A 26,810-nucleotide genomic window follows, 5' to 3' on the forward strand; every position below is an offset into this window, starting at 1 on the left:
TGGGGGCCCTGCCTCCTCAGACTCCAAGGGTGGGGTATATACTGAACCTGTGACTGCCCTCTCCTCCATGCCCACTGCTGGCACACAAGTCTCCTGCTTACAAATGTTTACCACTCCCCCATCCTCTCCTCTCCGGTGCCTAGGGACTAACAGGAGAGTGGAGGCCCAATCAGACTGGCAATGGATGGCCCAGGGTCTCCCCCAATCAGCCACAGCGTGAGGATTCAGAAGCCAGACCAGAGATTAGAAAGATCAGGTCTTTACTGCAAAATCAAACAACACACAGCAGCAGTTCCTTCAGTACATCACCAAGCACCAGGGCCCCGTACTGCAAAGTTTATTGCATCCAGTGACACTTTAAAAATAGTGTGGCCACCACTCGGGTTCACATCAGCTTTCAGTCGGAGGTGAGGAGGTGCAACTCAGCTCATCTGAAAGCATCAGCAGCTTTTGGGGATGGGGGAGCGTCAGATTTAATGCTTCTCATCTCTGGGAGCGCGGGGGTGGAGCAGACTGAAGTAGGCGCCTCCAAGGTCTCACTCCTGCCCCCTCCTAGGGCACCTCGTGGAATATAGAACATACAGGCCCAGCCAGGGCCACACTGCGCACCCAGGCTGGGCTCCTGCCCACTCAGGGATCTGGGGCAGTCGGGGCTCTGATCAGGCTGTGCTGGCATAAATGCTCTGAGGGGTGGGATGAGGATAAGGATCCATTTCTGCTTCTGGAGGCTTTGGTGTGCTGGGCACAGGTGGGCACCATCTTACAAGAGGGGACAGAGAGGCTGTGTGGCAGCCCCTCCCCCGCCTGCCTAGCACCTCCTCTGTTCTATTGCACAGTTTATCCAGCTCCACGGGGCTAGACAGGTGACTCGGCAGCCAAATCACCCCAAGGGAGAAGTGGCAGTAAGCTCATCTCCTGGCAGGACAGGTGGGTCTTCACATGAGGCCCCCAATCTCAAGCTGAGTGCAGAGATGACCAGAGGGCCCCAGGGCGGAGGGGGGCTTGCTGGATTCAGGAGAGGAGGGAGGGATGCAGCAGACTCCCCCAAGCCCCAAGGGTCTAAATATCATTTGAAAACAATTCCAACACTCCTTCAAATGGCAATGGCGTTTCCATGACATTTCCCAGTCTCCAGCGCGCCCTTCCCGGGCCAGTCCGGCAAAGCTGTGTGAATGCATGGCTTTGTGAACGGAGGCGAAGCCCTTCCGTGGCCCTGCCCCCGCTGGCCCCCGCACATCTCAGCAGCGGGGCTGGCACGCTTCGTGAAGGACGGGTCACTGTTCCACAGTGTGTGCCAAGGCTGGCCCCCGGCCTGGGCTCACTGCCCTCTCTGTGAGCCCAGACTACCTCTGTCCCAGCAGGGGTCAGGCAGGCAGGGGTGGGACCCCTGAGAGTGTCCCAGTGTAGGGTAGGAGTGGGGAGGGCATGGGGCGGAGGGGTGGGCCGGTCCCTGGCCCAAGGAAGATGCAAAGTGCTGACAGTGCTGGGTTGAAGTCATTACCCTTCTCGTGCAGGGACCAGAATCCTGGCTACAGAAGAGACAAGGGGCTCTGACACAGAGAAAGATAGGCTTTTCAGGTGGGGGGCATGGGGCAGGGAGTAGAGAGGGAGAGGAAGAAGGTGGCATCAGGACCGACCCGCCTGGCCCCATGGGCTGTTTGGCACATTGCACTTGAGCTGTTGGCAGCAAGCGTCTGGGGAGGGTGAAGGAGAGGCAGCTGACGGGCTCTGGCACAGGGATGCCCAGCCGCCCGCCTGTCTGCAGACCAGGCCTGGGCAGTACCTGCACATTCGCTCATGGTGAGAATGCCTGGATTTCTTGGGTGATTTGTATAGGGTTAAGAATAAAAAAATATTTTCTATTGAAATAGGAAGGGGGAAAACCCACCTTAAAAAACTAGACCTTTTAATCAGGCATGTGGATTTGTAAATGCGCCCCAAGTCTTATTTCCACAGTGTGTGAACAGCCCTGATGGGGGTGTCATGTCAGTGAGATGAGCTGGAGCCTGATTAGTGCAAAGTCCCCCCACCCCCAGCTCCCCGGACAGGGGGCGTCTGCTGGTGTCCCACCTCCTGGAGCAGATGGGGGGGTGGGGGGGGACGACGGGCCATCAATCATTAAGCCCTCTGGTAGGCTCATGCTCTAGTCACATCTGAGAGTCTTCCTGACGAGGGAGACAGCTGTGACACCTTGAGAGAGTGGCCGGGGCTGATGGCAAACCCAGCTGCATGGCTGAGCGGAACCCTCACCCCGAGGCCTTTGAGGGGGGTCAGGAGACTGGGTTAGGTGAGAGCGTTCTGTTCGTGGTACTTGCGCCGGCGGGCACAGCGGGGGCAGCCCTTCACCACGGCCTGGCAGCTCTGGTGGAAGACGGTCTTGCATTCGCCACACCTGGGAGAAAGAGGCAAGTGCTACTTGTGCAAATGGGCGGAGGCCTCCCCTGGGGCCTGAGGCTGGCCAGTGTTCCTGACCAGAGCCCACAGTCGGGCTGTGTTCCACCCACAACCCCCGGCCCACAGGCACTTCTCCATCCAGGGAGAAGAGATTCTTGCAGCGATGCGTACCCAAGGTCATGTGATGCCTGCTGACCCTCTAGTTCATTTTTTATAGATGCTGCTGAGACTCACTAATGACTGCTTGCCTATGGTTACGATACTCTGCAGTTGGAAACACTCAGCCCAGGTCTGTTCAGGGGCTGAGTCTGGGCCAGGGAACACCGACTGAAATGAATGAATGCTCCCACCAGCTCAGATTTCCACTCCCACATGGGTTGGAAGAAAGGTTTGGTGGATGAATTTGTCCATTGAGAGGCTTCTGATAATGAGCGAGTGATAACGGGGAATAAGAACGACCATGACAGGGGCAGAAGGTCACCCACCAGTTGCCCATTTTGTGCTGGGCCTTGTCCAACACTCCAGGGCAATAACTCATTCAGTCCCTCCTCAACCCATTCATAGATGACAAAACTGAGACCCCGGAAGAGAGCCAATAGCATTCTCTGAGGGCTTGTGCTGTCCCCTGAGCAGGACTGGGGCTGACCATGACTGCCCAGGGCATCAGCTGCTCTACACAACCTCACTAACCCGAGGCACTAGCGCAGAGGGATGTTAAGTGTGGTCCCACCCAAGGACCCAGGTCTGCCACGCCACCCTGAAATGCTGGGGGAAGGGGAGGGGTGGGGCATCTGGCTGGGTGTCCTGCATACCTGACGGTGGTGTCAAACTCGAAGGGGAAGATGATGTCATGGTGGTGGCAGATCTGGCAGATGAAGCCACGCTGGGTGCACAGGTCACAGTGGTAGACATGCTGGGAGGCAAACTCGATCAGGGTCTTGAGGAATCCTTCATACACTCCCTCCGAGATCTGTAGGGGCAGATGCAGGCCGCCAGGCATTTTAGGGAGCTGTGCTGAGGCCAAGGCCGTCTGCAAAATGTGGCCTATTGGTGGCACCCTGCCTGAAGAACGGCTCCCCGGCTGGTGTGGCTCTGTGGCTGAGCATAAACCCATGCACCAAGAGGTCCCTGGTTCGATTCCCGGCCGGGGTACATGCCCGGGTTTCAGGCTGGATCCCCAGTGGAGGGTGTGCGGGAGGCAGCCAATCGATGTTTCTCTCTCATCGATCTTCTTATCTCTCCCTCAAAAAAAAAAAAATCAATAAAAACATATTAAAAAAAACCCCAACAACTCCTATTCCAATAGAAGTGTCTTTCCACTTGGGTATGAAATCCTCCCCAAATCAGGCCGAGCAGTACAGGCATCAGCCTTTGTGCAGGTGGGGATCACAGGATCGACAGACGAGGCCCAAATCCACTGTTCCTTTCCTTGAGCAAAGGAATGTCTCCAACTCTCACCCCTGTGATCCTGGGCTTTGCTGTAGTGCCTGCTTATTCCCGGGGCGCTGCGGGCTCACTCTCTGCCCCAGGAAGCAAGGGGCAGGGGGGGGCGGGGGACGGGGGGGCGGGGGACGGGGGGCAGGGGGACACCAGTCCAAGGTCCTGAAAAGCTGCGGACCTCTGTTTTGTCTCAGTGAGCTCAGCAACACCACCCCCACCTCCCTTTCTGATTTTTTCCAGGAATGGGGTCCCTCTGGAGAGGTCTGGAGGTTGGGGGGCAACTTTCTCACCTGCTGGAGGTCAGCGACACTGTACTTGTGGGGAGACTCCAAGAGATAATTCCTGTGGGTGAGCCTTCAAAGAAAACACAAGAGGTCCCTTAGAAGGGTTTCCAAGCCCCAGCCAACCTGTGTTTGTTTTCATCCCCTGAGCCGGGCTAAGCAGGCAGCGACACCTCCCACCTGGGCGGGGTGCTGACGCGGAGCACAGCCAGCCAGACAGGCCGGAACCTGGCCTTCCAGTGACTGACTAACATAGGGACCTCGGGCAGGTTACTCAACCTCCCAGAGCCTCACGTTTCCTCACCTGAGAAATGGAGCTGTTCTGAGGATTAAATAATTTATTTAAAACTTTTGGCACAGTGCCTTGCACATCGTAAACAATGAATAATTACCTAACTCTAGTTGCTAAACTTGTATTGCACAACCGAAATTCACTGAGAGCAGAACTTAAATGTTCTTACCAAAAAAAATTTCTGAATAAATAAATTAAGTAAATAATGTGGTGAGTGTGTTAATTAACCAGATGGGAGGAATTCTTTCCCAATGTGTACATATAACTAATCAACACACTGTACACTTTAGATATCTTACAATTTTATTTGTCAACTATACCTCAATAAGGCTAAAAATGCTTTTTTAACTTAAAGGTATAAAAAATAAAGTAAATGTCTATAAAAATAATAATGAGGAAGAGGATGATGAAAGCTAACAGTTGGTACCAGGAACTGGGCTGAAAGCTTATATATAAATATAAACTTATTACTCCTCACAATAATCCTTTGAGGTCAGCGCTATTATAACACTCACTTTGAGGAGGAGAGAATGGAGGAACAGAGGTTCAATAACTTGCTGTGGCCGCACAGCTAGGAAGCTGCAGAGCTGGAGTTTGAGTGTAAGCGCTTGGCTCTGGAGCCTGTTCTCATCCGCCCTGTGGATGCCTGTAGGTGTCAGCGGTTGTCTTTATTGCCCCCATCACATATCAGGGACAGTGCTGGGGACAGAAATGCACAGGACCTGGCTTCTGCCCTCCCGCAGCCCTGGTCTGGCTGAGGGACAGACATTCAAGCATCTGGTTTCAGTGCCCTGTGAGGACCTGAGACCTGTTCTCAGCTCCACGGCAGATCCCCTTTCAGAGGTGGGTGGGGAGGCGGGGAGACAGAGGATGAGCTCCACCACCAGCCGGGCTCTCGTTTCTACCCCGCTGATGGCAGAGGTCCCAGGGTTACATCCTGAGGGACAGAGAGGAAACACCTGCAGACGCTCCCCTGGTACAAAGCCTGCCTGGCCTTGCAGTGTGAGTGTGCACGGTGCTGGGGTCTGGGGAGAATGCTCCAATTCTGAGGAAGCCTGCAAACCTGCCCCAGGATGCTCTGAACATCCGGGCCGGATGGGGCCAGACCCTGGGGTGTCTGGAATGGGGGCTTGGCCATGGCTCACTCCACAGCCTCAATTATGGTCCAGGGGGGAAGCCAATCCAGGGTGGAGATGGCAAGTCCCCCCGAAGCAGCCAGGCAGGCTACATGGTGGGTGATCTGTGGGGTGAGGACGCTGCCCACTGGATGCTCAGGTCTTTCTTTCTTTTAAACACACACACACACACACACACACACACACACACACACACACACATTATTGATTTCAGAGAGGAAGGGAGAGACAGAAACATCAATGATGAGAGAGAATCACTCATCGGCTGCCTCCTGCATGTCCCACACTGGGGATTGAGCGTGTAACCCGGGCATGTGCCCTTGATGGGAATCAAACCCGGGGCCCTTCAGTCCGCAGGCCGAAGCTTCAGCCACTGAGCCAGACCAGCCAGGGCTAGACGCTCAGTACTGTATGCTGGTCTCCCTAGGAAAATCCCAGCTTTCTGGGAACAGGAAGCCGCCATTTATCATCAGGAAAACGCAGGGGGCGGGGGTGGGGGTGGTGCTCAGGCTGTTCCTGAGTGGCAGGAAGGGTGGGGCTGATTTGGATGGACAGTCACGTCTATCATCTGCCCTCTGCTCAGTCATGGAAGCCCTGGGGGCTACCAGGTCCAGAGCCTTCCCTGTGAGCCACTGCACCTGGGCCCGTCACACTTGGAGGCCTTACAACTGCAGAGGGAGGTGAAGTCGAGGGGGCGGGGGGAGCTCCCCTTTGCTGGTGGCAGCCCCCTGGCTAGGTCCTTGGAGAGAAAGGGGATCCCACATCCGAGACCTGCCTATTCCTTCTCAGCCCTTCTCGTGCTCTCACCCTCCACCTGGATGACTCAGTCCAAGACACCTTTCCTCTTGGCGAGTTACTACCCTGCTGCCAAACTCGGTCTTTTCAAACTCCTGATCAGAATGCGACAGTCCTGCTCAAACCCTCCAGTGGCTCCCACTGCTGGCAGAATAAAACACAGGTGCCGTTGGTGTGGCACACAGGACCTTCCAGGTCTGGCCCTGCACCCACAATCCAGCTGCACTAAGCCCCCTGTGGGTCCTGGTGAGCCACACTCCCACCCCCTCCATGCCACAGGTCCCCTTAGTCAGGAAAGCCGGGCCTTCCCTTCCCCTTAGTTTTTCTAAGCCCATCTCCTTATACACAGGTGCCATGTGCTGCGGTAACCCTGTTTTCCTGTGTGTGAGGCAGAGTGAGGTCTGGAAGCTCAAATAATACCCACAGGTGAGACTGCAGGGGGTCCCAACTTTCTGTCTGATTCTCATTCTTACTCTTTGAATATTATCTTTGCAAGAAGAAAAACATTGTTTTTCCTTAATGAAAAGGCAGAACTCCACAAACACTCAGCTCAGATGTTATCTCCTCTGGGGGCTACCCTGGCCCTCTGGGCCCTGCCAAAGCTGGGTCAGGTGCCCTCTCTCATGGCACATGCCACGCTGAACCAGGGCCATCTGTCTGCCTGTCCGTGTCCCTTCCCCGACTCTAAGCCTCTTATGCAGCCTTCACCACAACTCAGGAAGGCCACATGAATACAGGGGTGACTTGCCCATTTTACAGACAAGAAAAATGAGGCTCAGAGAAGCAAAGTGACTTCCCTGAATCACACAGTGGGTCTGAGCCCCGGCAGAGGCTCCTCTTGTGCTCTTTCTCGTGCCTGTTCTGCTTCTTTTATAAAAACTATGTTTTTATGGCCCAGCTGGTGTGGCTCAGTGGTTGGGCGTGGACCCAGGCACCAGGAGGTCACCAGTTCAATTCCTGGTCAGGGCACATGCCCAGGTTTTGGACTTGATTCCTGGTGGAGGCCATGTGGGAGGCAGCTAATCGATGTTTCTCTCATCAATGTTTCTATTTCTCTCTCCCTCTCTCTCAAATCAATAAAAACATATCTATCTATCTATATATTTCTTTAAAAAAACATGTTTGTTTATTTCAGAGGGGACGAGAGAGGGAGAGAGGGAGAGAGACAGACAGACAGACGATGAGAGAATCCTTGATTGGCTGCCTCCTGCGCGTGCCCAGAGGACGCCTGAGCGTGTGTCCACGTGCAGGGTGCTCACCTTTTGCTGAGCTCCTTCAGGGCCCCACTCCGGCACAGGCCCAGGTAATCCCCCAGAAGCTTCAGCTGCTCCCGGCTCCTCCCGATGAGTTGCATCCGCTCCTCGTGCTCGTACAGCGATGGGTTCACCAGCTGCAGGTTGATGAGGGGTTGGGCCCGGATCTTCTTTAGGAACTTCAGGGCCTGCCGGCAGACCTGGGGACACCACCAGGCAATGGGGGTGAGACAGAAAGGCCCTTCAGTAAGCGCCTCTGGGTCAGGCCCTGCATTACCCACCTGCCCACTCAGGCTACAGCCACCCTCCAAGAGGATGGTGCCATTCCATTTTATAGATGAAGAAACTGGGGTTCAGAGAGATGAAGTGACTTGGCCTGGGCCCACGGCTCATAAATGCCAAGATCTGAACCCAGTTTCTATGAGCCCCAAACCTCCGTTCCCTCCATGGCACCCGCTGCTGCCCTCCCAGACCATGCTGGGACGGAGGAGGGGTCCCCCTCCCCCGGGGCCTCAGGGACCCTTCCCAGGACTTCCTCTCCTCCCAGCCCCCATTTTCCTGCCTAAAGGAAACACACTGTCTCCTGGGCTGACTCAGGAACCAGGTGACTGGCTGAGTCAGGCTCCAACCACAGGAAGCCACAGATCAGACACAGCTTGACAAGAGGTTTCCCCAGTTCCCTCGGCTCTGCCAGCAGCAGCACCAGGGCTCCCCGAGTCTCCGTGCAGAGTTCAGTGACCCATCTCAGTCTGTCCCACCTGATAGGTGCTGAAAGCTTTACCCTGAGGCCCCGCCCTAATGCCAAAGCCAAGTACTGAGCACCTACTGTTTGCTAGTCACTGGGCTGAGGATCTTGACCACCTCTTTTCTTCATCCCCAATAACAACCTAAAGGGGAAGGTGCCATCATCCCCACTTCATTGGTGAGGCAACTGAGGTTCAGAGAAGCTAAAGTGGCTTATCCAACCCACCTGTAGGCAGTGGAGACCAGGTCTAAGCTGAGGTGTGGTCTCCTCCACTGTCAACTACTGTGCAGTAGGCAGGAGTCTGTCTTTCAAGTCAGAATTGGGTCCCGGGTTCGATTCCGGTCAAGGGCATGTGCCTTGGTTGTGGCACATCCCCAGTGGGGGGTGTGCAGGAGGCGGCTGATCAATGTTTCTCTCTCATCGATGTTTCTGACTCTCTATCCCTCTCCCTTCCTTTCTGTAAAAAATCAATAAAATATATTTAAAAAAATAAAATAAAAAATAAAAAATAATCCAAGTGCCCTATCAGGTTTGCTGAGTTTGCCCTCGAACTGAAGGGTTGCTGGTTTGATTCTGGTCAAGGGCATGTACCTCGGTGTCAGGCTTGATCCCTGGCCCCGGTCAGGGCACCTGCAGGAAGCAACCCAGCGATGTGTCTCTCTTACATAGATGTTTCTCTCTCTCTGTCTCCCCCGCTCCCTTCCACTCTTTCTAAAAAATTAATGGAAAAATATCCTGGGGTGAGGATCAACAACAAAGTCTATGTAAGCCCCTGGCACGGAGCATAGACTCAGCCAAGGGGCTGCCACCAGACTCTGAGCTGCTGTGGACCAGCTGCCCCCGGAGGGTCAGGAATGTAACAGGGATCTGGGGAGGCTTCTGGTCCCCCAACTCCACTGGCATCTCTCGCCTCCCCCAGCAACAGACAACTACTCTTTCCCACGTCCCAGGGGTACCAGCCCCCAGCCAATGGGCAGCCCGGTGTCCAAGCCCCTGTTAGTCAGATCGAACTGCTGTTCCCCAGCCCCCACCCATCCCATCCCTGACCACAACTCAGCCTCAGGCCTTGGGAGAGGCGCAGATGAAATAACACACGGAATGTGGCTGAAAACAGCCGAGCGCTGCCGCTGCAGACGGGCAGGGGGTTGGTGCTGCAGGGACCATTTCTATCCCGCCCGTGCGGAGGAGACAGACAAAGAAAGCAGCCCCAGTCCTGGCCTCACGTCCTGCCAAGTGCCGGGCAGGCCTCGCACAAGTGGGTCAGCCAGGGTAGTGCCGGTGAGCAGCAAGGCCCCTACCCTGAGAGCCGGGCACTTTCTAGTCTGAATTTCCCTGTGTTCCCCAAGCCAGGGATCTGAGAGCGAGCTGCATATTCCCACTCTCAGACATGCCAAGAAGAGGATTGTCATTTTCTAGCTGGAACGAGGAAGTGGCACCAGAATTACAGCAATGAATAAGGAGATGGCCCAACAGAAATATCCGGGTGTTGTAAACAGTGAGCGTATTTTATGGTCAAAGGCTTCTTTGCCTTTGTGGTGATTTTGAGGTTTAATTTTCTCCATGTCGTTATTTAAACACTTAACATTGAGGGTATGGGTGGGGATGAGGTAACCAAAAAAAAAAACACACACAAACAAAACAAAATGAAGCTAACGTCTTCGGGGTTCCCATCCCCAGGAGGGTAGAGGCTGGGATGGCACAGACTCAGTCCCAGGCTCCCTGTGCCCTGGCGAGGACACATCCACATGCCAAGACTGCATGGACCCTGACGGGTGAACCAGGGGCCGGTGTGACCTGCCTCCGGAGAGGCGAAAGGCACCGCCCGAGTGCCGGGAGGGAACTGTCTCCTTCGGTCCTCACACAAGCCCGAAACAGACACTGGTAGTGAAGTATGGTAGCAATCATCTCAGGTAGAAGCTATAGTTTAACTTTAACCCAGCTGTTTGGTTTCTGTACTTATTTGTTTGCTAAAATAATAGAAAAGTTATTTTGATTTTCTGAATTATATAAATCACCCCATTCGATTGAATACCCTATTGATTGTACTGTGACTATCCCATTGGTTGTGGTCATACTGGTCTTAGAAAGCACATTTCCCTTTACCTGGGAAGGACAGCACAGTTATCCCAAGGTCAGAGGGCTCCAGTTAACGTGTCCCTGTTGACTCAGTGTTTCAGAGACCCAAAAACTGTAATCTAGATAACATGCTTCAGTCTGACCAGGTTCCTCATTCCAGACCCGAGGACTCTAGATAATGTGTTTCTGTCAATTCAGTGATCTGGAGATCCCAAACTGTAATTTAGATAACATGCTGCTTCTGCTTCTGTAAACTGCTTTTTTTGCAAACCAGGTTCCTCATTCCAAACCTTGGGATGTAATCAATACCTTTGTGATCTTTGCCTACATAAGTCTGGTTTTGCGGCCATCTTATTACTATGAGATTTGGGGAATGGCCCCTCAGTCCCAGATTGCAATAAATGTGACTCTTTAATTCGACTTCTTGAGGCGTCCTTCTGTGACTCACGGGGTACATTACAACAGTAGTTGCCGGAAGCCAGTCCATCCTTGCTGTTTCAAGGGACCTGTCATATATGGCATTTGCTCACGGTAACACAGCCAGGAAAATGGGTAAGCTCAGCTGGAGAAGAGGAAAGCCTGAACCATCTTAAAATACATTGTAGTTAAAAGCATTTGGTGAACATAAGAAAGTATCAAAGATGTAATACTAAGTAAACCAAGTGTGTTATAAAACAATGTGAGTCCAGTATAATCCCAATTTTATAAAAAAGTAGACACATATATACATAGATGCATGGTGTGGACAAAAAAGAGGTGCTGGATCTAACAAGGTGATCTGATCATAAATTCCCAACGGGGCAGGTCATGGTGGTAGTCAGGCCCCAGGCCTATAACTTTTCTAGCAAAAGGCTTATCTCTGCCTTCAGCAAGCGCTGTCCATTGTTCCTGTGCATCTAGAGTACACGCCTTTGAAATGCCTCTTTTTAAACCCCCTCCTCCTAAAGTGTGACCACTCTCAAGAGAGCACATAATTTTGTTAATTATTCTAAAGTCCAATCCCTGCCTTGCTTTCTCCCATCTTCATGTAATCTTCATTACGTTTCCTCTTTAATTGTAATGTATAAAAGAAAGTGCAAAGCTGTCATTCTCTAGAGCAGCGATTCTCAACCTGTGGGTCTTGAACAATGAAAATACATCCTGCATATCAGATATTTACATTACGTTTCATAACAGTAGCAAAATTACAGTTATGAAGTAGCAATGAAAATAATTTTATGGTTGGGGGTCACCACAACATGAGGAACTGTATTAAAGGCTCACGGCATTAGGAAGGTTGAGAACCACTGCAGTCTAGAGTATCTGAGGTCTTGCTTCCCAGTAATTGTCATTAGTTTTTTCCATTGTCAGGTTCTTACACTGATAACAGAAAAGGCTGACTGCTCCAAGGGGATTTGCAACCAGCTGGCCAGACCATCCATCTATCCACCCACCCACCCACCCACCCACCCACCCATCTATCCATCCACCCTTCCACCCATCCATTCATCCATACGCACCCATCCATCCATCCACCCACCCACCCACCCATCCATCCATCCACCCATCCATCCATCCACCCACCCACCCATCCATCCACCCACCCATCCACCCACCCACCCACCCATCTATCCATCCACCCCTCCACCCATCCATTCATCCATATGCACCCATCCATCCATCCACCCACCCGCCCATCCATCCATCCATCCATCCATCCACCCATCCATTCATCCATCCATCCACCCATCCATCCAGTTGCTGGTGCCTTAAACAGTTTGTCTGCAGCCATGAGGAGCTGCAGAAAACCATCTTCAGACTCCTACCTGAGGACCACGGCAGGCACTGACAGAGCTCTGCACAGAGGCTCTAGACCAGCACCAAGTTTTCTTTATCAGTTTCCCCAAATCACGAGGCCTGAACCAGTGACCCTGCCTTCTTTAGAGCCACACTCCTCCCAACAGATGGACGGCAGCAGCACAGAGGAGTGACCGTTTCTCTGTCATTCAGCAGCCCTGTGTGGCCACGATACGCTGGGCTTGGGACTCACCGGGCGCTTGGTGAGGTCCCAGTTGTGGATGATCCTGGCCGGAATCACTGAAGCATCGTCTTGGTGGCAGATGTCACAGTAATAGAGGCCAGAGAAGGCACAGAGCTTGGGTCGTACAAACGAGAAGCCGATCTGCCGGGAGCAGCCTGGGGAGAAGGACATGGGGAGAGTGAGCAGCGGCGGGGTCAGAGTCAGCTCCTGAGTAACACAGAAGCAACCAGGTGGATAGGCCTGCTATCTAAGGAGAGTATAAAGATAAAAAAGGAGAGTATAAAGATAAGAACAGCCACCACTCACAATCAACCCTATTAATTAATCTTGACAACAAAACACTGTCATTTTACCACTGAAGAACTGATGCAGAGAGGTTGGGAAACTTGTCAGTCACACAGGGGTGAAGCGGCACAGCCAGGATTCAGAGCTGGGCTGTGTTGACTAGAGCCTGCATTCTCTTATAACTAGCTGCCTTCTTCCATGTTCCCACTGCTGGCTCACCAATGTCAGCCTCCTCTAGGTCTGTCCCTCCACTGGGCCCCCGACAAGGAAGCAACTAAGTCAGGGCCTTGCAAGTCGGGCATGGGGAGTGGGCAGGAAGGCAGTAGGAGGCAGGGCCTGGAGCCAGTGTGAAGCGAGAGCTGCTGGATACCTCGGGACAGGGGTGTGGGGCCCAGCCTCAGCTCCTCAGCTGGAGGTCCCTGGAGTAGGGAGCAGAGGGAGTGAGTCGCTGTGCTTAGGGCAAACAAGGGTCTGGCTCAAATCTTGAGCACGTGCCCAGCCTCCCACGGGGCCAGGGGACAAGAATCCCTCCGGCCTCAGGACTAGCAAGGCCGGTTCCTCTGCTTACCAGTTGCCTCATCCTGACCTTCAGCGAATTTTTTGCCGGGTTCCCTTTCAGTATCTGTTCAGCTACTCCTGGCTACTCTGTGGGTTATTACAAAGTTTCAATGAGACAGGTTTTGAAAGTGCCCCACAAACTATGAAATACAAGCCAGGTGGCTGGGATTGGCGTGCGCCTTACAGGCGGAGAGGAAGCCCAGGCCCCCCAGTTTCAGTCTTGCCCAAAAGCTGGCGAAGGCTGGCGGGTGGCCGGGACAGTGAGAGCTGCCCCTGCCAGCATCCATTCACCTCCACAGTGTGAATCACCCGAAGACGGTGAGGGGGTGTGTTGGTGGAGGGTGGAGGTGGGGGGGGGGGGAGGGCTTGAAGTTTTCAGCAGGAAACTCTGCTCGGCCTTCCGAGGGGTGCTGACCGCAGACCACTTCCTCCCAGACGCCTGAAGCAGGCTTTTCCCTCCAGTCCCACAGGCTCCACCCGACAGGACAGCTCCTAACCCACTTGCAGCCGCATCCGTCGCTTTGGCACGCTGCAGAGGCACGCCACTCAGTTCCCTGGGAGGGCCCAGCGTGTTGGAAATGGCTGGGTGGATTGGGAGGGAAGAGCTAAAGATGGAACATGAGCAGCAGAAAATCAGGCAGCCTTGAAAACAAGGGAGTAGAGAGGGCCTATGGGGACCCGGCTGAGAGCAGAGCTCTGGGACCAACATGGCCCTCAACTGGCTCTGCCACTTGATAGTTGTGTGAACCTGGGACAGGCTCTTACCAGCCCTGTGACTCAGTTTCCTCAGCTATAAATAGAGATAATAGTGCACCTGTCCCAACAGGGTGGTTGTGAGGATTAAACGAGACAATTCAAAGGAAGCATCTGGCCAGTACCCAGCCCAGAAGAATTAGGTTTGGTGATGATAACGATATAGCAGATACACTGACTTGGAATAATACCCATAATGTATTTTAACTAGAAAAAAACCAAGTTGCAGAACAATATATACCACTGTGCTGTCCAACATGGTGGCCATGAGACATGGGTGCCCTTTTAAATTTAAATCCATTTCAAGGAAATAAAGTAAAAAATTCAGTTCCTTAGTCCCACTAGTCACATTTTACGTACCCAGTAGTCACGTGGGGCTGGTAGCTACTGTATGGGACATTTTCCGTATCATGGAAAGTTGTATTGGACAGTATTGAGTAGTATGAGCCCATTTTTGTAATTTAAAAAAATTGTGCCCACTTGCAAAATATTTGAAAGGTACCATGTCCCTGCTCCAAAATAACATGATAATGTTGTAATCTGATAACAGAGGGAGCGGGGAGCTTAGCTCCCCAGAACTCCCTGGGCAGAGAGAGACACAGAGCAGAGCTGCCTCCCACAGGTCTCGCCCCTGAGCAGGAGTGGTAGGAAGGGCAAGGGATGGACTCCCACAAGCAGGGGCACTGGCTCACTGGGTGCTGGGAGGAGCAGACACCATTTGCTGCAACAGCTGCCAATAGCTTCATGTGCAGCAACACCCCAGGGGTGGGCCGGGCCTCTCGTGGAGGGCCTAAGGCAGCAACCCCATCGGAGGCAGAGGGAGGCTGGCGGGCTGGGGGTGGGGGGAGGGCAAGTTGTCACCTGCGCAGAAGCAGCCCTGGGAGTCGAGGCCCTTCTCGGTGGGGATGGCCACCAGGTACTGCAGCAGGAAGCCCTGCTCCCCGGTGGCGAACTTCAGCACCTCTTGGCAGTTTTCGTCCAGACTCCCGCCCAGTGTCACGGCCTCCTCCGCCGTCTCCAGGTAGGACGCCAGCACCTTGCGCACCAGATCCCTCCACAAGGCGGCCTCCTCGGCGCTGCCGGCCTGCAGCTTCAGGATGGCCTTGGCCGTGATGATCTTGAAGAAGGACGGGCCCCCGAGGCTGGTGTCTGGCAGGATATCTCGGATGGTCTCCACTCCGTGGCTGTCACTTAACATCTTCTCGTTGTTTTTCACGCGGAAGCATTTCAGGGAGTCCAGGGACAGGGAGAAGACATAGGGCGTCCAGGTCCTATCCGTGTACAGGTACAAGAGGGACTCTTTAATAGCGTCTGGCTCCGGCACTTGGGCGGAGGTCCAATCCAACTGCGTGCTCTGCAGGGATTCGGGCTCCGTGGGCTCCGGGTGGGAGGGGGGGCCACCCTGGGGGCCTTCGGGGAGGTCGCTGGGCTGCTCCGGGTACTGGACGCTCACCCACTCCTCCTCCTGCTGCGGCCGGCACTTCTGCAGGGCCTCCCGCACCCGGTCCAGCCAGTCCTCGGCCTCGTCCTGGGAAGAGGCTCGCAGGGTCAGCTTCTTGCCGGAGAAGACCAGCTCGAAGCGGCCGTCGCTGTGGGCCGGCCCCACGGACTCACAGCGCAGCAGCGAGCAGTTCTCCACGCAGGTGCGCTCCTCGCCGCTCAGGTAGAGGCGGAACTCCAGCGGGGAGAGCTCGCAGAAGAGCTCCTTCCAGATGCCCATCGCCCCCCGCCGCTCCACTGTGCCCAGTTTCATGAGGCCCCGGAACGGGTTGGACAGTCCTGCAGGCAGAAAGGGGCACTTTAGACAACGGGCCTGTCCCTTCATCGCCCAAGAAAAAACCTCTGGGGCCGAGGTCCTGTAATGGGTGCGGGGAAATGACCGCCATCAGAATAGCAGCCAGCCACTCGGCTGTGAGGGGACAGCAGCCGCTGCAGGGACATGATCTGACATATTTTAAATGGGGGAGTCGTCCTGGCTTCATATGTCCTTCATATGAAGGACTATAGGGGGAGAGAGACCAGTTAGGGGGCCATTGCCGTAACCCTGGCCAGGGATGTGGGTGGACTGAACCCATGAGGTGGTGGAGGTGGTAAGGAGTGGAAGACTCGGGATATGCCAAAAGGCTTGCTGGTGGACTTGATGTGTGATGTGAAAGTCAAGGATAACTACAAGGTTTTTAGCCCAGGCATCTGGGAGGAGGAAGTTGGGCATTTTATGAGATGAGAAACCTAACCCCATAGGACATTTTTATCAGCATAGAAAGTTGTATTGAACAGTATTGAGTAGTATGAGCCCATTTTTGTAATTTAAAAAAATTGTGCCCACTTGCAACATATTTGAAAGGGTACCATGCCCCTGCTCCAAAATAACCTGATAATGTTGTAATTAGTGGAGAATCACTGGAAGTCATTTTTGGATACGTCAATTTTGAGAAGCCTATTAGACATGCATGGAGCCGATGGAGGTGAGAATCTGAGGTTCAAGGCCAAGGTCCACACTGGAGCTAAACATTGGGGAGCTGTTGGCGTAAGGCCCTTGAGAGTAGGTGAGATCAGCTGGGACGTGGGTGTCGACAGAGAAGAAGACCCAGGACTGAGCTCACCTTCTCCAACATGGTTACAACCATATCACATAGGCTGACAGAAAAACCTAAAAGAAGCCAGCATGGACCAGGGCCCCAGGAACCTGGCCAGAATTCTCTGCTGGATCACTGCAAGCAGAAAATGAAAGAGACTGACTCTAGGGCAGCCGTGGGCAAACTACCGCCCGCGGGCCGGATCCGCCCGTTTGAAATGATAAAACTATTGAAATAAAAGACCGTACCCTTTTATGTAATGATGTTTACTTTGACTTTATATTAGTTCACACAAACACTCCATCCATGCTTTTGTTCCGGCCCTCTGGTCCAGTTTAAGAACCCATTGTGGCCCTCGAGTCAAAAAGTTTGCCCACCCCTGCTCTAGGGCATACTTATTTGCTTGTTTTTGTTTTTTTTAAATATATTTTATTGATTTTTTACAGAGAGGAAGGGAGAGAGATAGAGAGTTAGAAACATCGATGAGAGAGAAACATCGATCAGCTGCCTCCTGCACATCCCCCTACTGGGGATATGCCCGCAACCCAGGTACATGCCCTTGACCGGAATCGAACCTGGGACCCTTCAGTCCGCAGGCCAACACTCTATCCACTGAGCCAAACCTGTTTCGGCTTATTTGCTTGTTTGAAACAGGAAGTTCATTTATGAGGGTTATAGAAAAATTAGGTTATAGTTATTTAATGCGTTCTGGACTTCACGGGAGTGGGAGGGTGTGGAGATCAAGACAGAACCAAGAGTTCCATTAATACGGCTTATAGGGTAGTTTCAGGGAAAATAGTTTCCATCTCAACATATGATACAGTAGCCCAGCTGACATGGCTCAGGAGGTCACGGTTTGATTCCCGGTCAGGGCACAAGCACAGATTGCAGGCTCCATCCCCAGTGTAGGGCAGGCAGGAGGCAGCCGATCAGTGATTCTCTCTCATCATTGATGTTTCTATCTCTCTCTCCCTCTTCCTTCCTCTCTGAAAGATATATATATATATATATATATATATATATATATATATATATGATACACAGTATTTTGCACCATATATATATATATATATATATATATATATATATATATATATGAGATACACAGTATTTTTGCACTCTGTAGGCAATTTTGGGCATTACTTTTGAGACTGTATGAGAAAATATACATAACACTTTTCCTGCAATGCTTTCTTGAATTACTCAACACGAGATGAGCGTTTTCTTGTGAGAAGACGCCACCCAATTGGTCATGGAAAAGAGGACGTCAGAAGGGCTTTCTGAAAGGCGTGCCCCTGCGGATAGGCCTGGAATGCTGCAGCCACCTACCCATCTGCCTGCGATGCACCACCCTGAAGTTCTTATGCTCCCGCGAGGCGGCTGCCGGGCATTTCCTGCTTCCTGGAGAAGGCACACAAGCTTTGTCTAAGGCCCCCATGGAGGAGCTTTTTCTTGGTCCTTGAGAAAAATGCCTGAGAAGAGACGGCCTGGACTCTGGAGTCCGTCTGGGAGAAGCTACGGAGCCATCTGAAGGACTCTCCGGGTGTTGTTCCTGGGGAGGCCGGTAGAAGTCATCTTCCGAGATCCAGCTTTTGCTTTTCTATGGAAAGAAATAAAGACACAGGCTGTTTTTTAAGTTTTTAAAAAAACATCTTAATTGAGACATGATTCCCATATCATAAAATTCATATATTTAAACTGTATAATACAATAGTTTTAGTATATTCATACAACTGGGCAACCATTACCACTAAGTTTAGAACATTTTCCACCCTAGCCAGTCTGGTTCAGTGGATACAGCATCAACCTGCCAGGATCAGGCCTGCAACCGACGTACATGCCCTTGACCAGAATCAAACCCTTCAGTCTGCAGGTTGATGCTCTATCCCTCAAAAAGATACGTTGAAATCCTAGCCCCCAGTACTTCAGAATGTGACCTTATTTGAAAATTGGGTTATTGCAAATGCAATTAGTTCAGATGAGGTCATACTGGGGTATGGTGAGCCCTTCATCCAATATGACTATGTCCTTATCAGAGGAGAAAGACACACACACACACACACACACACACACACACACACACACACACACACAGAAGAATGCCAAGTCAAGATAGAGGCACAGAGGAATGTGATGGAGGGAGGGACTGGAGCGATGGGTATACAAGCCAAGGAATGCCAAGGATTGCTGGTAACACCAGAAGTTAAGAGAAAAGCATGGAACAGATTCTTGAATCCCAGAGGAACCAACCCTGCCAACATGCGGAGTTTGGGCTTCTAGCAGAGAATGCATTTCTGTTGTTTTACACCATCCAGTTTATAGTACTTTGCTGCAGGATCCCTAGGAAACAAATACAATCTGCAAATAACTTCTCCAGTTCTGTAGGTTGTCTTTCTACTTTCTTGATGGTGCTCTTGGAGGAACGAAATTTTTAAATTTTGATGAAGTCCAATTCATCTATTTTTTTGTGCCTGTCTGTGCCATTGGTGTTGTATCTAAGAAACCATTGCTTAATTCAAGGTCACAAAGATTTACCCCTATTTTCTGCTAAGAGCTTTAGTTTTAGATCTTAGAATTAGGTCTATGATCTACTTTGAGCTCATTTATATGTATGGCGTGAGGAAGGGTCCACCTTTATTTTTTTCTATCTGGATATTCAGTTGTCCTAGCACCATTTGTCTAAGGGATGTAGAGTTTTTCGGCTCTGCTTGTAGGGTCTGAGATAAGGGAGGCATGGGGGAGAAGGACCCAGAGTTCTCACTGGCAACCCCTGCTTCCGCTCCCCACTTCAGAGCAGGACCCCTAGGGCCCAGGCAGCCTATCCTACTCTTTCCCTTCTGTTGCTATCTCTCTGAGTCTGAAGCTGCTCACTGGCTTTGAGAAGTGGAGTGGGTCTGAGGTCAGGGGCTTGAGGGAATGGATTCTAGCCCCTCTCCACCCTCCACTATTTCAAGCGCTCCCAGCCTTTCTGTGCCTAAGTGTGCAAGTGCAGAGGCAAGGAAGCCGGCTGGGCCACCAGACATGTCTGTCTACACAGAGGAAATGAGTCACACAGGGGGGACCAGACCAGCTGTTTTATTAAGTGCCACCAACCTCAACCTGACATTGCTATTTGCAAGCCCTAAATCAAAACTGCCCTCCCTGCTCCCCTAGATGGTGAAGGGGAGTAGGACTAGGGATTCCCCAGAAAGATTGGTTTAAACAATTTAATTCATTCAGATGCTATAAGAGTCCTTTCAGCCAAGAGTGAGAGTTCTGAGCCAGGAGTTTGGGGGGAAGGCTCACAGAGCGGGGCCTCTAAGGCTTCCTCTGAAAACCCTCAAACTTGGCAGGTGCTTCCTTCTGCCAGTGGCAGGACAATGTGTCAATGAAGGTGGCTATAGGGGAATTTACAACACAGGGCTCTGAACAAGGCCTGCCTGGGTCATCGGGACTCAAGGCAACTCCCTGAGGAAAATAGGCAGGAGCAACCCCTGGCTGTCTAGGTAGCCTCAGGGAGCCTGGCACACACCTCCCAGCCCCTGCTACTGGCCTTACTGGGAGAGACCACTATCCCTTGAGACTCAGCTCAGAGGTCATCTACTACCTCCTCCTGGAAGCTTTCCTTACTCATCCTTACCCCACTCCCACCCTCTATCCCCACCCCCGGGTGGGATGGGTTAGGAATACTCCATCCCACCCGGGGGCTCCCATGGAGTTCTGGATTTAACCCCAAAGCTGTTTGGAACATTGTTATTTGTGTCTGGCATAGAGTTATAACAGATGAAAGAACAAATCTTGACTTTCCAAACATCTTTAGCATAAAATACAAGGGTGAGGTGAGGGAAGTGGAAGGAAGGAGACAAATGTGGATTCTGAGATGATGTATGATCACTGGTGAGGGTGCCTTCATCCGCAGCGGAGAGGGAGACGAGCAGGAAATGGTCAGACACACTCCAGGGACCACAGGTTAGCCACCAGGAAATCATACTCTCGGGGAAACCTTTTGTTCTCTTAGCAAAGGAGAAAAAAAAGTGGGAACACTGGGTCCTTGGAACTTCTGCACATGGAATTGGACCAACTCCTGTGGCTGTGGCCCACGCCAAGGCCTCCAGTTATAAAGCAGAAAGGGAGGTAGGGGAGAGGAGCACATAACTGTCTCCCGTCTTCCTTTCATGCCACCTTCCTACAGCCTGCTCACTCAGGGGCCCATATCTGGCCAGTTCCCTGCCCCCCCCCCCTTTCTTCTTCTTTTTTTTTTTTTTCTAGATTGAGGGCAGCATGAGTTCAGACGCGAGTGTCCACCAGAAAGGGCTGTATCCAAGGTCCCTTAAGGCAACCCATACTAGCAACAGGTTGCGTACACTACCAAGGATGCTGCTGTTTGCAGCCATTGCACACCAGGCTCCCATGGGGAAAAGAGCATGGTCGGCTTAATTGGCTGCAGCTCCCTGCCCCTTTAACAGTGGGGGGAAATCACCAATGACCAAGAATTTCAGCCAGAGCAGCACCTGCCACCAGGGACCCAAAGCACCTACCACTAGGGACCAAAATCGCTCCAGGAATGCCACCTGGACATTAGGACACTTTATACAACAGTGAAATCCAGAGAGGAGTCTAGCTGAGGAGTGAAGATACCAGGTCAAAGTGAATAGGCGGGCCACAGTGTGCCCAGTGACTAGGGAGTAGGGGAATGAATGGATCCACAACTCCCCAAAGGAGAGGGGCTTCAGAAAGGGCAAGCATACACTGAACTCAGCAGCAGGTGCTTTGATTCCACGTTACCAAGCAACCCTCTAGCAACCAGACTCCCCTGAGGTGGCAAGGAGGTGGAGCCTGCCCTGGTCAGACCAACCTGCCCACCTCTGCACTTGATGGTGCACTTCTCAGTGTAAATCTACAAGCCGGCATTTCAAGAGAGAGTTCAAGAACTAGTAATTGATACCTACTCTCTCCCAGGTACAGTGCTTGGAGCTGACAATACAGAATGAATGGACATGGTCTCTCATATAATGGAGCCAACAGTCTAGTCGGGAAGACAGGAAATACACAAATAGAAAATGAAGAGATGATATAACTTCACATAGTGATGAGTGTTACCAAGTGAAGCAGATGAATGGGAATGGGAGTCCCCGGCGCTTGGAGCAGAGTGGTTAGGGAAGGCCGAGACAGCAGTGAGGGAAAGGAGTGAGTCAGAAAAGGGTCCAGGCACAGGGAACAGAAAATGGAAGTGCCTGGGGCTACAAGAAACTTGCTTTGTCAGGAGCTGCAAGGAGGCCAGGGGGTCAAAACGTGGTGAGCAGAGGAAGAACTTTGTTGATGAGTGGACTGCCCTGACCTGACCCCGCTGGCTAGGAGAAAGAGATGGCAGCGTTCATATATTACTAGTGTGAGGATAACTTGGTACAAGACTGTTAGAAAGCTGTTTGGCAGTATCTACTAAAGCTAAACATATGTCTACCCAATGGCCTGGCAATTCCACTCCTCAATATATACCCACAGAAATGAGTACATAGGTTCACCAAAAGGCAAGTACAAGACTGTTCTTCATAATGGCCCCAAACCTGGAAACAACCCAAATGTCTGTTAGCAGGAGCATGGAGACATACATTATGATATAGTCTTATAATGAAATACTATAGATCAGTGGAAAAGGCCAAACTATAGTCCCAGGTTGTATGTATAGGTGAACTGCACAGTTCAGTGAAAGAAGCATAAGAGTAATATATTGTATGATTCCATTTATAACGAGTTCAATGACAGGAAAAATGAATCTATGGTAGTTTCCTTTGGGCTGGAAATGTTCTATATCTAGATCTGGATGGTGGTCACAGAGTGCATATCATATATAATTACTCATTGAGGTATGCACCTGAGGATCTGATATACTTTAAACACATCATTCCTCAAAACTTTTTAAAAAGGGGAAATAATAGTCTTTTCAACAAATAGTGCTGGTAGAATTGGATATCTATATGCAAAAGAATGAAGTTGGACCTCATCCTTATACAATATACAAAAATTAACTCAAAATATACCACATATCTAAATGTAAGAACAAGACTCCCTAGCTGGTTTGGCTCAGTGGATAGAGTGTTAGTCTGTGGACAGAAGGGTCCCAGGTTTGATTCCAGTCAAGGGCACATGCCCAGGCTGTGGGCTCGATCCCCAGTAGGGGGCGTGCAGGAGGCAGCCAATCAATGATTCTCTCATCATTGAGTTTTCTATCTCTCTCCTTCTCCCTTCTTCTCTGATTAAAACAGTAATAATTTTAAATGCACTAAAGCTGTTTTAAAAAGGGTGTGTGTGCACCTCTTTCACTTTGCATGGCCCTGGTCCCGTCCTGAGTTATAGGATCTGGAAGTTACAGGCCAAAGGAGAGATGTGCATGGATGGAGCTGAAAAGTAAGACCATGCACCAACATGAGCCCAGGCTGCAGCTTCCTGGCTTCCTGTGTCCAGGAGCACACGTACATAGATTCCTGCCTCTGCATTCCATGACACAAGAACAAACGGAAACAGCTGAAGAGCTTAGGTCACAGCTTTGACTGCTGCTCCACTGGCTAACACTTCTCCGGGACATTCCCAGGATTGACTTCCCTTGGGTTATCAACAAACTAGATTGGCTTATTCAAGAACAGCGCTGTCCAATAGAAATACAATGTGAGTCATATATGTCACTTTAAATGTTCTAGTAGCCACATTTTTTTAAAATGTAAAAAGAAGCAGGTGAAATTAATAGCTACATGTGGCCAGTGGCTGTCAAATTGGACAGCACAGTTCTAAATCTGGATCATGTTGCAAAATGAGTATTTTCAAAAGAAATATATAAAAATATCAATTTATTAATAACAAGTACTGAGGAGGAAACCAAGGGTCAGTGAGGTGAAGTTCCTGGCCCAAGGCCTTAAGTTGCTTAAGAGCAGAGAGTCTGTGGTCAAGTGAGAATTATCTTGTCATAGAGTCGATGCAAAGATGACAGGAGATAACCATGGGAACTGATGGGCATGGTGCCCAGCTTATATCCACTACTCACACACCAAGAAACACCAGCTCCATCATCATGATGCTATTAACACTAACACCACCCAGAGAGAGGGGGTAATTAGGAAGAAGGCAGAGACCACTTGGGGTCATCAACCGGGGATACCCTGGCTTGGAGACCTTTTACCAAGACCACCCCCAGAACAGCCAGAACCACTCACCGGACTGGTGGGTGAGGAAACCATGAGGCTCAGTCCAGCTCCGTCATCCACCGAGGGCCTCTGCTGCCCATCCCCTTGGCCGACTGCTCTCACAGGACTAGAAGGCTGCTGGTCTGAAGTGCTCCTCGAAGTGACAGCTTGGGCAGTGCCCAGATGCTGCAAGCCCAGGATGCCAGGTGCCAGGGAAAGCGGTTCCTGCTTGTGGCCACCATTTGCAGTCCCAGAGGCTGCTCGGGCAGGGAGGGGCTCTGCAGGCGCCTCGTCGTGCAGGTGTGTGCTGGTGTCGAGGCAGAGGCCGTGGAGGGAGAGTGAGGCCTGCAGTGTGGGAATCTCCGTTTCTCGGCTCAGTCCGTTGGTTGGCACAGAGTTTACCTGGGCTTTGTTGAATTCAGACAACACCCTAGAAGTTTTTAAACAAAGAAACCTGTGTGACAGGTTGTCAGCTAGAATGCCCATGGCTACTGGGTTGTGGTAAGAATGGAAAACTGCTGCCTTTTGACTTAAGAAACAACACTCTTTTTAAAAAAAATCCTCACCTGAGGATATTTTTTCCATTGCTTTTCCAGTGGAGAGAATGGAAGGAAGCGAGGGAGGAGAAGAGAGAGAGAGAGAGAGAGAGAGACAGACAGAGAGAGAGAGAGAGAGAGAGAGAGAGAGAGAAACATTGACATCGACTGGTTGCTACACGAACCCGAGACCTTTGGTGCCTGGGCTGACAGACCCTATAATCACTGAGTCACACTGGCCAGGGCGAAACAACACTCTTCATCACCCACTGCTCTCCTCCGGTCACGCAGCCGCCTCCTCTGACCCTCAGCACCACCCTTTCTCCGCAGCTGGCAAGTGAGCTGTGGATCCCAGGATCGCAGGTGAAAAGCTCACACAGCAGAGGAAAGGACTTGATGTGAACGGAACTGATTGCCTTTACCGGCTGCACAAGCTCCCTGTGGGCCTGGAGAGTTTGCCCGGCCAAACCAACGGCTGTGTGTGCAGTCATTTCCCGAAGCTGACTGTGGCACAGCCCCGTGAACAGAGCGTCTCAGAGCTGGGCTCCCCAACGGCACCGAGGCACCAGGACTCCAGCCCTGGGGACATGGACTTAGCTGAAGCGAGGACCCATTTTGTTCCTGGAATAGCATCTGGGCAGTAGGGTTGGGGTGAGGTGCAAGGGCTGGTCCACCTCAGAGCTGGACTGGCTATGGAGTCAGAGAGGGCTCCTGTTCCCAGAAATTGCTGCTGGGGTTCAGTGTATACAAGGTGTGCAAGTGTGCATACAAGTATACATGAGGTGTGCTCCTGCTCACTCCTCCCAACAGAACTAGCTCTTCCTGCCCCTAAGTGGTGCTTCTGGGGCCAGTGTTACTGCCTTTGTGTACACACACACACACACACAAACGCACACATGCACGCAAAAACATACTTCTGGGCCCTCTGGAATGTGCACTGGCTAGTGGCTGCTCCGTCTTCCCTCTCCTGGGGTTTCTGGGAATCTAAGTTCCATTTCTGAAGTAAGTCTATTTGCTGGCTCCTCTTCTGCTGATGAGCCCAGTTGAGTCCGTCATGGATAAAGGCAGGTTCGGATGACAGCAAAGCTGTCTGGAGCCCAGGAGATTGCACACATCTGCCCTAATGGCTTAAACCGGGTCTAGAAGACACATCAAACTCTCCTTCATGTGGGATTATGGAAACTAAGATTTCAGAACGCAAGTTTTCACCTTCTGGCTGAACTCTGCTCTTATCTACACAACACCACCTTAATCCAGAACAACAATTCAAGACATTCCAGTCAAGAATAGGTGACCAACCCAGACATTTATGGGCAATCGACTTTCAACATAGGCGCCACGACATTTTAATGGGGAAAGAATAGTCTTTTCAACAAATGATGCTGGGATAAGTGAATAGTTCCATGCAGAAGAATTAAGTTGGACTCCTATCACACCATGTTAAAAAAAGTAACTCAAAATGGATCAAAAAGCTAAAAGTAAGAGCAAAAACCATAAAACTCTTAGAAGGAGACAGGTATAAATTTTCACATCTTTGGGTCAGGCAATGGTTCCTTAGCTATGACATCTACTGCATAAGCAGCTAATAAAAAAAATAAATTAATTGGACTCCATAAAAATAAAACTTTTGTGCTTCCAAAGAATACTACCAAGAAAGTGAAAAGAAAACCCAGAGAATAGGGAAAATATTTGCCTATTTTATATGCAGATACTATCATATATCTGATAAAGCTCTAGTATCCTGAATATATAGCACTCTTTCTTATGATCCTCACCTGAGGACATGTTTATTGATTAAAAATTTTTTTTTTATTGATTCCAGAGAGGAATGGAAAGGAAGAGAGAAACATCAATGATGAGAGAGAATCACTGATTGGCTGCCTCCTGCACACCCCCCACCGGGGATCAAGCCTGCAACCCAGGCACATGCCCCCTACCAGAATTGAACCAGGGACCTTTCAGTCCACAGGCCAACACTCTATCCACTGAGCCAAACAAGCCAGGGCTATAGATTTTTTTTATCCTCACCTTAGGACATGTTTACTGATTATTTATTTTTTTAAGAGAGAGAGAGAGAGATGTGAGAGAGAAACATTGATCAGTTGCCTCCCATATGTGCCCTGACCGGGGATCGAACCCACAACCTTTTGATGTACAGGATGATGCTCCAACCAACTGAGCCACACTGGCCAGGGCTATATAGCATTCTTACAACCCAGTAATAAAATGGCAACCCATTTTAAACATAGGCAAAGATATAAATAGACATTACTCCAAAGAAGACCTATACATAGCCAATAAGTGCATAAAAAGATGCTCAATACCATTAGACAGTAGTGAAGTACAAATCAAAACTGCAATGAGATCTACTTTATGTCCACGAGGATGGCTATAATTAAAAAACTGTCCATTAACTGAAAAATAGCTAAACAAATTGTGGTATATCCATATAAGGAAACATTATTCAGTCACAATACATGCTGCAACATGGACGAACCTTGAAAACATACTATGTG

At 50.9% G+C, this 26,810-nt stretch overlaps 1 protein-coding gene across 1 annotated transcript in view; it reads right to left on the reverse strand.

Annotated features, from left to right (window-relative positions):
• Positions 1-244: 244 nt before the first annotated feature.
• PLEKHM1 (pleckstrin homology and RUN domain containing M1) overlaps positions 245-26,810 on the reverse strand; it is a gene marked incomplete at its 5' end in the record, with an annotated part of 38,581 nt that continues 12,015 nt past the window's right edge. The window contains 8 exons of the mRNA XM_081108962.1: positions 245-2,392; positions 3,207-3,364; positions 4,125-4,188; positions 7,598-7,791; positions 12,442-12,587; positions 14,890-15,807; positions 17,934-18,204; positions 23,789-24,188. Of these exons, the coding sequence (XP_080965088.1) occupies positions 2,284-2,392; positions 3,207-3,364; positions 4,125-4,188; positions 7,598-7,791; positions 12,442-12,587; positions 14,890-15,807; positions 17,934-18,204; positions 23,789-24,188 (2,260 nt within the window). The 3' untranslated portion in view covers positions 245-2,283. The remainder of the gene's footprint in view (positions 2,393-3,206; positions 3,365-4,124; positions 4,189-7,597; positions 7,792-12,441; positions 12,588-14,889; positions 15,808-17,933; positions 18,205-23,788; positions 24,189-26,810) is intronic.

Source organism: Myotis nattereri (genome assembly GCF_964212035.1).
Source record: "Myotis nattereri genome assembly, chromosome: 16".
Lineage (NCBI taxonomy): Eukaryota > Metazoa > Chordata > Mammalia > Chiroptera > Vespertilionidae > Myotis > Myotis nattereri.